Source organism: Dysidea avara, chromosome 12, assembly GCF_963678975.1.
Source record: "Dysidea avara chromosome 12, odDysAvar1.4, whole genome shotgun sequence".
Lineage (NCBI taxonomy): Eukaryota > Metazoa > Porifera > Demospongiae > Dictyoceratida > Dysideidae > Dysidea > Dysidea avara.
In genome coordinates, this window is record NC_089283.1 from 14575680 (window position 1) to 14588577 (window position 12898).

General features: G+C 36.0%; 2 protein-coding genes across 2 annotated transcripts; both read left to right on the plus strand.

The window, feature by feature from the left end:
- Nucleotides 1-1291: 1291 nt before the first annotated feature.
- Nucleotides 1292-11854, plus strand: LOC136241913 (pulmonary surfactant-associated protein D-like). Its single transcript, XM_066033301.1, has 5 exons — nucleotides 1292-1468; nucleotides 4704-4935; nucleotides 8599-8697; nucleotides 8754-8834; nucleotides 11605-11854. The coding sequence occupies exons 1-3, from the start codon at nucleotides 1298-1300 to the stop codon at nucleotides 8694-8696; spliced, it is 501 nt and encodes a 166-aa protein (XP_065889373.1). The 5' UTR covers nucleotides 1292-1297; the 3' UTR covers nucleotide 8697; nucleotides 8754-8834; nucleotides 11605-11854.
- LOC136239864 (short-chain collagen C4-like) lies at nucleotides 8738-12690 on the plus strand. The gene is made up of 3 exons (XM_066030613.1): nucleotides 8738-8834; nucleotides 11605-11665; nucleotides 11719-12690. The coding sequence occupies exons 1-3, from the start codon at nucleotides 8738-8740 to the stop codon at nucleotides 12527-12529; spliced, it is 969 nt and encodes a 322-aa protein (XP_065886685.1). The 3' UTR covers nucleotides 12530-12690.
- Nucleotides 12691-12898: the final 208 nt, after the last annotated feature.

A 12898-nucleotide genomic window follows, 5' to 3' on the forward strand; every position in this document is an offset into this window, starting at 1 on the left:
AGGGTAATGTACCCAAATGAAGCCATAAACAGTGTTGGGCAAGTTACTTTGTAAAAGTAACTAGTTACATATTACTTGCAACTGAACTATTTAGTTACAGTTACATATCAGTGGCGGATCCAGGATGGGGCATTTGGGGCAAATGCCCCCCCCCCCCCCCCCCCCCCCTTCAAGAAATTGCATACAAGATCGATATACTCTAATAGAGCAGTCAATTACTCTAATAAAGCAGTCACAATGTTCATGAGGCAGTGTAGCTTACCTATGAAGCTACAAATAGGATTTTATTTTACATAACAGACGTGATATAGTAGGTAAGGATAACTAGCTATTATTGTTGTGACCTTTTTTTTTTTTTTTTTGGTCTTCAACTGGTTTTCAGCAAGTTTTTTTGGTCTTCAACTGTTTTTCAGAAAGATGCCCCCCCTCTTTCGAAACTCTGGATCCGCCCCTGCATATTACCCATAAAATAAAGTAACTATAATAATATTATATTACTTTGTGTCCACAGCCTTAAACTGTCACGTGTGAAACTACCACTTTATCACATTACATGATGGCGTTGTTGGACAATGTGCAAATCTTGGTTATAAGTAAGAAGCTGGTGAATAAGCTTCATTCAGTAGGCTTCGTTAATTCGTTTTGGCTAGGCGTTACTCAGAAGTTAACTAACGAGATTAGTAACTTCGTTACTTGTAGTAATAATATTACGTAATGTTAGACTCGTTACAGTAACTATATTACTTAGGTAACGCGTTACATTTGTAAGTAAAGTAAATCGAGTTATATTACCCGTTTTTCTAGCGTATTTCGTTATATTACTTAGTTACCACAAAAGTAATAATATTACGTAATTATGTAACGCGTTACTCCAAACACTGATAAACTATACATCAGCGGCGGAGGAAGTAGTTGATATGAGGGGGGGCTGGGCTGACCCAGACTTATTTCTATAGTTTGATAAGGTGAGACCAAAAAAAAAAAAAAAAAAAAAAAAAAGGTCGCAACCAACTGACAAGAGCTTTTCACCTCACTAGCTACCATTTCTAGCTGATAAACTACATAAAAATCCTTTCATAGCTTGCTACACACTGACTACTTTATTAGAGTGACTGCTCTATTAGAGTATCTCGATCTTTATCACGGTTTTCAGTCCCACTCCAAGAAAGATAATTTCGGTGTGATATCATTCTGAGGGGGGGCTTTAGCCCCCTAGCCCCCCCCCTTTCCGCCGCCTATGCTATACATGGTATATATGCTATACATGTAGTTGTTTTCTCACCTACTTTGTTATAAAATGACTGCCAACAAAAGAGATAGTGTGTTGGGAGCCAGCCTAGTATTATCACTAGTTAGTGTAGTGTTACTGTTTGGTGTGACTTGGTACTTCCAGCCATCACTATATCTGCTACAACAACAAGTAGAGTATGATAGGGAACTGTTGGTAAAGTTACAGGACCAAGTTCAGGTGAGTTAACATATCAGTGAATATTATATCAAGGCACATGGTTGTGTGCAGGGGTGGATCCAAACTTTTAAAAATGGGGGATTCTACTCTGGTGGTATAGCTGTAGCTACCCAATATTTTCATAGCAAATAGCTATTTCACTCTCCAGTAAAGTTCCATTGGTAAATCTTAAAAGTGGAACTGAAGCATCTAGCTATTACTTCAGATGATTGGTTTAGGACACACGTATATAGATAGATTTATTATGACCACCAATAATATGATATTGATTTTTGTAGTATGTTTAGATCAGGTTTTTACAGGCTTTTGCCTTGTTACCTGTAACCCCAATAATAATCTAGTAATAACTCTAAGACATTAGAGCTGTACCGATAATCGGATCTGCCAAAATATCGGCCACTGATATGGCAATTTTTATTAATATCGGCATCGGTACAGAACAGTACGAGGACCGATATCACTACCGATATTTATACAGCAATAGTTTGCACATAAACGGATTATAATATTGGTTTTCTACGTTATCCATGTGGCTGTTCAGTAGCAGTCACTGGCTTATTGTTCACTGGACAGCAAGCGCTACGCTACGAGAAGCCATACAAATACACGCTATTCTAGTGTTTGTTGCTGGAAAGCTTATCAGTCTTAAATAAATGAAGCAGTTATATATAGTACTTTTGTAATAAAAGAACAGTCACAAGAAAACCTACTGTACCAGCCTTCACACAAGCCAATAAAATGCGGAGTAATGCAGAAATATCCGTTTAAGGCTCCATGGGAGTATGCATAAAAATGTTTGTGGGTGCCTAATTGTCTGGATTGCACACCAAGCCACTATTACCACAGGCATAGAGTGAGCAATGAATATATCCACATGTTGTTGTAGAGTATAGGTACAGTAACTGTACACTTTCACATAGATTAACTATGACTTTTGTTTGTAATGCAAATATCGGATCGACTATCGGTTATCGGTTTCTTTTGGTGGTAACCATATCGGATATCGGTACATGCCAAAATCCCATATCGGTACAGCTCTATAAGACATTAATAAAATGATAGTTATTAAACCAGGTGTGCACCCTTTGGCCGGCTGTGGGCAAGCACCAAGTTTACTGAAATTGTTAACTAGGCGCATGCCCCACAGCATGCCTTCGTCGGTAGACTGGGGATGTGCATGTGGTTATCTTTGACTTGTGGGATGCAAGAAGCATACTGTACCTGGTGCCTCTACCAAATCTTGGGTACATTGCGATCTAGTAAAGGGTCTCATGACCTTTCTAAATTACTATTCATAACTCCTCAAGTTTAACTCAATCTATCTCCTTAAAATTATGCCAAGCAATAGAGGTATATATGTTAGGGGTATAATGTGACCATGCATATACAACTCTAGTCAAGTACTATATAGGATGTTTAAATTTAAGTAGGGATCATAGAGGTTAAAATTAATGTAATGAAACAAGGTACACCTGCAGCTATTCTAGTACATATTTAATTCGTCATGATCAGTCACATAACTTTAGAATGTCTATACATGTACAGGTATAGATTATCCCCCCTCGATTCATTACTTTATGATATCTACCTTAAGAACCTAATTGTGACTGAATTTTGGAAAATCACCCATATGGGTACATTTGACACCTAAAATATTTAATGATCATATCACAAACTTTATAGTGCAATCTACTTGTTGATGGCTTTAAGCCATTCTCAATACCTTAAATTACAAGAAAATTCTTGAAATATTTTCAAAACTGTTCCCTGCTTTTATAAGCAACCCACTAAACATGAAAATTCTTATTATTTCACTTGCGCCCATATGGGTGATTTTCCAAAATTCAGTTACAATTTTCCTTTAGCTACATACTTGTTTGTTTACTTTTTTGTAACATAATTTATGACTGGTGAACTCACGCATATCACGTCAAAGATGCCAGGAATCAATATTTCATATCTGAACATTTAACCCCTTAGCATTAATTATTGGGAAGCAAAAGGGCTATTCAACTTTGTTATGAGCTTTTGCATACTGCTACTGTATTTGCACGGCATTTCAAACAAAGAGCAGTATGAGAAGTGCCTCTGCAATCAATCCAGGAACTACGGAGATTCCTGTTATAAACATGATAGTCAATACAAGAGGCCGTAATTATGTTCTACCAGCGAACAAACTTTTACCCGGTAGTAGAGACATATATTATTCCATGGTGCATGCATGCATTGTAGCTGCTGCAGTTGGCAAAAAGGAATGTCTCAGTACATGAAATCAAATCAAAGTTGCAGCATTAGAATTGTGCTTGGTTGAAGGCATCAATTAGCTAGTTAACTAGTTGTATAGTTAGCTAGTTAGTTAGTTAACTAGTTGCATAGTTAGCTAGTTGGTTGGTTAACTAGTTGTGTAGTTAGCTAGTTAGTTAGTTAACTAGTTGCATAGTTAGCTGGTTAGTTAGTTAACTAGTTGCATAGTTAGCTAGTTAGTTGGTTAACTAGTTGCATAGTTAGCTAGTTAGTTAGTTAACTAGTTGCATAGTTAGCTAGTTAGTTGGTTAACTAGTTGTGTAGTTAGCTAGTTAACTAGTTGCATAGTTAGCTAGTTAGTTGGTTAACTAGTTGCATAGTTAGCTAGTTAACTAGTTGCATAGTTAGCTAGTTAGTTGGTTAACTAGTTGCATAGTTAGCTAGTTAGTTGGTTAACTAGTTGCGTAGTTGGCTAGTTAGTTGGTTAATTAGTTAGTTAGTTAATTAACTAGTTATAGTTAGTTAGTTAGTTAGCTAGCTAGTTAATTGGTTACTTATAGTTAATTAGCTAGTTAGTTAGTTAGTTGGTTAGTCAGTTGGTTAGTCAGTTGGTTAGTTAGTTGGTTAGTAAGTTAGTTAGTTAGTTTGTTTGTTAGCTATAGCTAGTTAGTTAGTTAGTTAGTTAGTTAGTTAGTTAGTTAGTTAGTTAGTTAGTTAGTTAGTTAGTTAGCAGTTAGTTAGTTAGTTCGATCGGTAGTTATTTAGTCAGTCAGTAGAAAATTCAGCTAAATAAAAATCTATGTAATTTGTTTAAAACATTTTGGGTCACTCAGCACCTTGGACTTGGATAACAGCTGTCATGAAGGATTTGTGAGTCTAGTTTTTGGGTGATGATTTTGGGAAGAAAAGTACAAATCTTCATGATCCCTACTATACAGTACTACTATACTGTATGTGATAATCATATTATTTTCCTTAACACTGTAAAAAGGCAGGCAAGGTGAACAGTGTGAAGGCAGACTTTAACACTGTAAAAAGGCAGACAGGTGAACAGTGTCAGTGTAAAGATGGAATTGATGGTCCTGTTGGTCCTCCTGGTGAGAAAGGAGTAAAAGGAGACCAAGGAATGCCTGGAGTTGATGGAGTTGACGGTACTAAAGGTGATAAAGGAAACACTGGACCAATAGGAGACCCTGGAATTAGGGGACCAAGAGGACCCATAGGTACAGTTTATATAGATGGCATGAACATTGGTGCACTATATGCCTAAATCTAAAACCTTTTACTACATTTTCATATAAATTTTAATGTACCTATGTGTTGGAATGGAAAGCACGTGCAAAGCATTAGTGTGCAAATTTTTGTTGATGCATACAGAAGCCTAAATGAGAAGCAAGAGGTTAAGCTATATAAAAAGGACATGCAGCCTTCAAAAGCCTGGGTGAAAAAGGTTGAAATCAAAGGTGGCAGCCATTTCATGGTGTTATGATAATAAAGTTTATTAATCACAAAACTATTATTAAAATTTAGCATCATCAACATCCATTTCATGGCCACTACCTTTTACTTTTTTCACCCAGGCCTATTTTTACACAAATCATTGTTCTTATCTACAGAATATACGATGACAATGATGTAAGGCAAATTAAATTAGTGCATGCTCTGTACCAATACAGAAAAATACCTACCAATTCAATCCAAAGCCAAAGGATCTATGCAATAACCATTAATATTGATATAAACTTGTTCATGGCTATGGCAGTATAAAGTTCCTTCCAAGTTAGGAATGCATGATTGTATAGCTACTATTTGTCTATTAGGATTTTATTTTGCAGTTCCTATTGGAGTATCTCAATGTTCATACAAATCATGATAAATATTATTGCAATTGCTCAACTCTTAACAAAGCAAACCTTTTAGGATACGATTTCCAGTCTGTTATCACAAGTTTTGCTAGCATAGCACTGAGACTATGATGATGACGATCAGTGTGAGTTGGTCTTAATAGTAGTGTACTACCGTTACCAAATGGGTATTAATATCAGCTTCAATTCGATGGAATACTAGAGAGGTCACAATGGTATTGTATTGCAGTGTTTATTTGATTACTTTTGTAATACTCTAATAGAGCTCACATCTTTTCAAGGATTTCTAATAGAACAAACATAGAACAATCTAGGGTTTCTATTTGTGTAGATCTACAAAATTAGATTTTAACTGGAATTTTCATTTACGAAGTAAAAATTAAGTGAGGTAAACAGCCACGATAGCAGCAACTCAGTGGTTGAGGATTTAGGTGTTCAGTGTATGGAGGTTCCTGGTTCAAGCACTGGTAAGTTCTTTTCAACATTTTTCATGCATCTTTTTTATCCCACAGTGACTGTTCTATTAAAGTATCTCGACCCAGCTATTTAGTTTTTGCCTTGTAACTCTATAGTTGTCGATGCAATTCCTTTTAAACTGCAAAAGGTTTGAGCTATGATGGTTAACCTTTATGCATACTGATTTTTAAGTTATTCCCATAAGTGGTTTACCCTGTAGGTGTGACAACAAGTTGGCCATTTTAATCTGTTTCTATTTATCAGATTTGCACCAAACTTGGTACATGATTTTGCCACAATACATTCATAAAGTGCACCAAAGTTCAAGAAAGTCAAATTGTGTACCTATTTAATGTTTGTGTGTTAAAAGAATCATCTTAGTGCCAGTGTTGGGAGTAACGCGCTACTTATGTAACGCGTTACGTAATATTATTACTTTTGTGGTAACAAAGTAATATAACGAAATACGCTATGAAAACAGGTAATATAACGCAAGCTACTTTACTTACAAATGTAACGCGTTACCTAAGTAATATAGTTACTGTAACGAGTCTAATATTATGTAATATTATTACTACAAGTAACGAAGTTACTAATCTCGTTAGTTATCCTCTGAGTAATGCCTAGCCACAGCGAAGTAACGAGGCCTACTGAATGAAGCTTATTCACCAGCTTCTTACTTATAACCAAAATTTGCATATTGTCCAACAGCGCAATCATGTCACGTGATAAGGTGGTAGTTTCACACGTGACAGCTTAAGGCTGTGGACACAAAGTAATATAATATGTAATATTATTACAGTTACTTTATTTTATGGGTAATATGTAACTGTAACTAAATAGTTCAGTTGCAAGTAATATGTAATATGTAACTAGTTACTTTTACAAAGTAACTTGCCCAACACTGCTTAGTGCCCTGATCCCAAAATATGAAGAAATTAAGCCAAAATTTGAGGGCTCATATTTCACTTCTCTATCTTGTTCAAATTTGGTATGTGGAGTGCTGAATATGGAGGGAATTTCCAGTACAAAAATGATTCTGATTTGAGAAGGGAGCTACGTATGCATGAAAATTGCATTTTCATTCTTCTTGTAAATATACTCATGGTGTGGCATGCCGGCTTTCTTGGCAGCATGACACACTATTGTGTGTCTTAATTAAAATGAATAAGCGGCATGCACATATCTTACTGTGTTTTCTCTTGATCTCGTGCCTCTATCATACTTATTTAAAAGCTTACCAAGTTCGCAGTATTTTGCTAAAAACGTTGCCAAGAAATGGCTGCAATGATGTTAATGATAATCAATTGGCTAAAGATTGTAACATTAGCATCATTGTAGCCATTTCTTGGCCACATCACCTTGATTTTAAAACTTTGAAGGTTGTGTCCTGTTTTCACAGCTTGGCTGTTTTGACTCTATGCCATGCATAAATATAGCCATTAATTGGCTACATTGATGAAAGTATAAATGAAAAATAATTTATACACTTACAAAGCGCAATTCACTAATTGTTGACACCACCCACAAGGGAATTTAGTTCTGGCAGTTAATTGTATTCAGTGTTGAGGCAATTACTTTTGAAATAATTCGTTACATATTACATATTACTTGCAACTAAACTATTTAGTTACAGTTACATATTACCCAAAAAATAAAGTTACTATAATAATATTACATAACATTACTTTCGGTCCACAGCCTTAAGTGAGACTACCACCTTATGCACGTGACATGATTACGTTGTTGTACAATGTGCAAATCTTGGTTATAAGTAAGAAGCTGGTGAATAAGCTTCAGTCAGTAGGCATTGTTACTTCGTTGTGTTTTTTTTTTTGTTACTTAATGGATTAGTAATGAGATTAGTAACTTTGTTACTTGTAGAAATAATAATATTAAGTAATATTACACTCGTTACAGTAACTTCATTACTTAGGTAACGTGTTACATTTGTAAGTAAAGTAACTTGAGTTATATTACCAGCTTTTATAGCGTATTTCGTTATATTACTTTGTTACCACAACTTATTACATAACGCGTTACATAAGTAACACATTACTCCCAACACTGATTGTACTGCACTTCACATCAAATCATGAGGAACTTTGTATTGCCAGCTTGGGCTGTGGGCTTGCAGGGCTAGCAAAGTCCCACTATGCATCAATTGGATTCAGCAGAACTGTCAGTGTTCTGAGTTATGTATAGTGGCCACCTCTTTGTAAATGTATTTGATAGTTCAGCTTTGACATTGTTTCACTTCTGCTAGCTACAGTAGACTGTGTTTTAATTTGCTGTAATAAAATTAAAATGATGATGTTAAGAATTTAAAGATAAATATTTTCAATAATTATAATGTTGAACTTTTCCTTACAGTATGCATGAGTGAGCGAGCGAGTAAATGCATGTGTACTTGGCCTTTTAGTGTATTTGCCACTTCCATATTTTAATAAGCAACTAGCTATATAGTGTACACTCTACACTATGTAATTAATTATATATGTGACTTTTAATTGTACTTTTTACTTTAAGTACAAATTAAGAAGCTTGCATTATTTAATATTTTAGGTGACCCTGGGTACCCTGGACCAGCAGGACGGCCTGGACCAACAGGTTATCCAGGTCCAATAGGTTATCCAGGTAGGCCAGGAGAAAAGGGTGACTAAGGTTAGCTCAAACATCGACATGTATACACAACTAAGTACGTATGTGTGAATACAAAGGTAAAACTGGAGACCCTGGAATGAAGGGACAGACAGGCCTTCCTGGGAACAATGGTACCAATGGAATTAAAGGAAGTAAAGGTACGTAATGAGTGATTATAATATAGTCCCACTAAAATTTGTGAACTAATGCTCTCTATGTGTACAGCAATGTGTGCATGAATAGTGACGTGAACAACCCCCACCCCGGCCAGTTAGTTTCAAAGTACTTGAGTTATGAAATGAAGGTTTGTAGTTTAATTTCTCACAAAAAAGATATTAACTACAAACCAGCCTCACAATATCTTCATGGTACCTAGGCAGTATATTTTAAGTATAACAAAAGCCCAAAAAAGTGTTTTAGTGTGACCTGAAACATTTTGAACATCTTGCTACAAAATTCAAAAATATATTTATTTCTCCCTGAATGACTGATTGATTGACTGACTGACTGACTGACTGACTGACTGACTGACTGACTGACTGACTGACTGACTGACTGACTGACTGACTGACTGACTGACTGACTGACTGACTGACTGACTGACTGACTGACTGACTGACTGACTGACTGACTGACTGACTGACTGACTGACTGACTGACTGACTGACTGACTGACTGACTGACTGACTGACTGACTGACTGACTGACTGACTGACTGACTGACTGACTGACTGACTGACTGACTGACTGACTGACTGACTGACTGACTGACTGGCTAACTTACTGCCTGTAGACAAGTGTATGTAACTTGCAGTGTTGGGCAAGTTACTTTTTACAAGTAACTGGTTACATATTACTTGTAACTGAACTATTTAGTTACAGTTACATATTACCCATAAAATAAAGTAACTATAATAATATTACATATTATATTACTTTGTGTCCACAGCCTTAAGCTGTCACATGTGAAACTACCACCTTATCACGTGGTATGATTTCGTTGTTGGGCAATGTGCAAATCTTGGTTATAAGTAAGAAGCTGGTGAATAAGCTTCATTCAGTAGGCTTCAATACTTCGTTATGGCTAGGCGTTACTCAGTGAATTACTAACGAGAATAGTGACTTCATTACTTGTAGTAATAATATTAGACTCGTTACAGTAACTATATTACTTAGGTAATGCATTACATTTGTAAGTAAAGTAACTTGAGTTATATTACTTGTTTTTATAGTGTATTTCGTTATATTACTTAGTAAAAGTAATAATATTACATAACGCATTACATAAGTAACGCATTACTCCCAACACTGGTAACTTGATATTAAAGAATTAGCAGTGTTGGGCAAGTTACTTTATAAAAGTAACTAGTTACATATTACATATTACTTGCAACTGAACTATTTAGTTACAGTTACATATTACCCATAAAATAAAGTAACTATAATAATATTACATATTATATTACTTTGTGTCCACAGCCTTAAGCTGTCACGTGTGAAACTACCACTTTATCACATGACATGATTGCGTTGTTGGACAATGTGTAAATCTTGGTTATAAGTAAGAAGCTGGTGAATAAGCTTCATTCAGTAGGCTTCGTTACTTCGTTGTGGCTAGGCGTTACTCAGAGGATAACTAACGAGATTAGTAACTTCGTTACTTGTAGTAATAATATTACATAATATTAGACTCGTTACAGTAACTATATTACTTAGGTAATGCATTACATTTGTAAGTAAAGTAACTTGAGTTATATTACCCAGTTTTATAGCGGATTTTGTTATATTACTTAATCACCACAAAAGTAATAATATTACGTAACGCGTTACTTATGTAACGCGTTACTCCCAACACTGAGAATTAGAGGTTAGTCATATTGACTGTTTCACTGTTAGATGTCCGACAGGTGCCTATGGCAATAAGTACAATGTGTGCACCATGATCTGTTTTGTCCCATTTATTTTTGCTGACAGTTTAAATGTTTAGATATACAAGAGTATGGAATTCTGAATTTGTGAAAGGGATCATAGAAATAAATAAATAAGTAACAAAACAAGGGAAGTGCAGCTGCACATTAATTCCGAAGTCATATAGACTGAAGTACGGGTTAAATTAATGTTCACTAGTATACAGATGTACCTTGATTCATTACTTTTTATTTCAGTAATCCCTACACAAATGTAAACTTTCTAATTTTCCATAGTTTGTGTGATATAGTTTATGACTGGTGTACCATCACATAACACATCGAGGTGACTGAACACACAATTGCTGAGAAACAGGATACAAAATAAAACAAAGTTAAGTCAATGGTGCATGCATTGTAGCTGCTGTGGTTAGTAAAAAGGCACATTCCAGGTCAAAACGACATCAAACAGTGAAGAAATCAAGCTCATAGCTTTAACTATATAGTTGAATTATGCTTGGCTGAAAGTATTAGTTAGTTAGTTAGTTAGTAAGTTAGAGTTAGTTAGTAAGTTAGTTAGTTAGTTAATTAGTTATAGTTAGTTAGTTAGTGAGTCAAGCGGTCAGTCAGTCCGTCGGTCAGTCAGTCAGTCAGTCAGTCAGTCAGTCAGTTAGTAGGACATTCAGTCATAATAAATGAAAAATTTAGGAAGGATTTGGTGTCACTATGAAGACATTCTATAGGCTTGATTATGCCTAACCAATACTGCCAAGTTGGCATGAAGAGAAAGTGAGGCTGGTTTTTGAGTAATACTATATTTTAAGCAGGAACTAAACAATTCCTAGTTCCATCAAGCATGGCCATATATCAAGAAAACTTTGTTTAATTGTAGAAGTTTAATTGTAGAAGCATGATACAAGAATTTGACATTAACTTTACCCGTTTACGTACTTGCAAGATTACTTGCAAGCATATCATGTATTTTGTCAAGTACCCTTTTTGGCATTTTCAATATTTGTAGGTATTCAAGGAGAACATGGAACCATAGGACCACCAGGTAGAGGAGAGAAGGGAGATCCTGGGCCAAGAGGACTCAAAGGAGCAATTGGATATAAAGGAACGAAAGGGGATAAAGGAGAGAATGGTATACCAGGAACAACTGGCCCACCAGGATTAATTGGCCACCAGGATTAACCGGTCCACCAGGATTAACTGGTCCACCAGGAATTATTGGACAAAAAGGTGCCAAGGGAGAAACTGGATATCAAGGAATAAAGGGAAATAAAGGAGAAAAGGGTATATCAGGACCAACTGGCCCACCTGGAATTATAGGACAAAAAGGTGCAAAGGGAGAACTTGGATACCAAGGATTACAAGGAGCAACAGGACCACCAGGTCCAAGTGCAGGTACTGTGTATGTAAGATGGGGACATAACCAGTGTCCATCAACTGCTCAATTGGTGTATAGTGGAAGGGCTGGTGGATCACACTATAAACAGAGTGGTGGTGGCAGTAATCCACAATGTTTACCCTTAAATCCTACCTACCTTAGAACACAATATGGGAAGATAGGATTGGTGGCAGACATACATGGTGCAGAATATGAAACAGATCCATTTATCTTTGGCAAGTCTGTTCACGATCATGTTGTGGTTTGTGCTGTATGCTATGTCAGTCAACGTTCTGCAGTCTACATGGTCCCTGCTCGGTACACTTGCCCTGCAGGATGGACCACAGAATATTATGGATATTTGATGGCTGAGCGTTGGAGTCATAATCGATCTCAATACACTTGCGTCGACAAAGAATTTAAAACAGTCTATGGAACAGGAACTGACCACGATGGTCTAACATTCTATCCAGTAGAGGCAAGATGTACCGGATCACTTCCTTGTCCTCCATATGAACAAACTAGAGAGCTTTCATGTGCTGTATGTACCAAATAAAAACCATGTAGGATGACAGATATTATACATATGAAATGCACACAGACCATGTACTCATCACTCACAATAATTATATAGAATGTATTTGCAGTATAGGAAAAATAGTCAAGTCAGTATATTGTTTACATGGATGCACTGTGCATTAAAACACAGATTATTATCTTCAGTACCCAGTTCTTCTCCATTATGTTGTACTGTAAAGCGTTATCACTTGTTAGCAAAGGACATGCAAGAAAGCCACATGTGGTTAAGTGATGAATTACACTTTTGTACTATATGCATCATCCATGCATCCACACAAACAAACTATGTAGTATATATGTACCACCCATTATGTATGTATAACATGGTAGCTATACTTCTTATGCA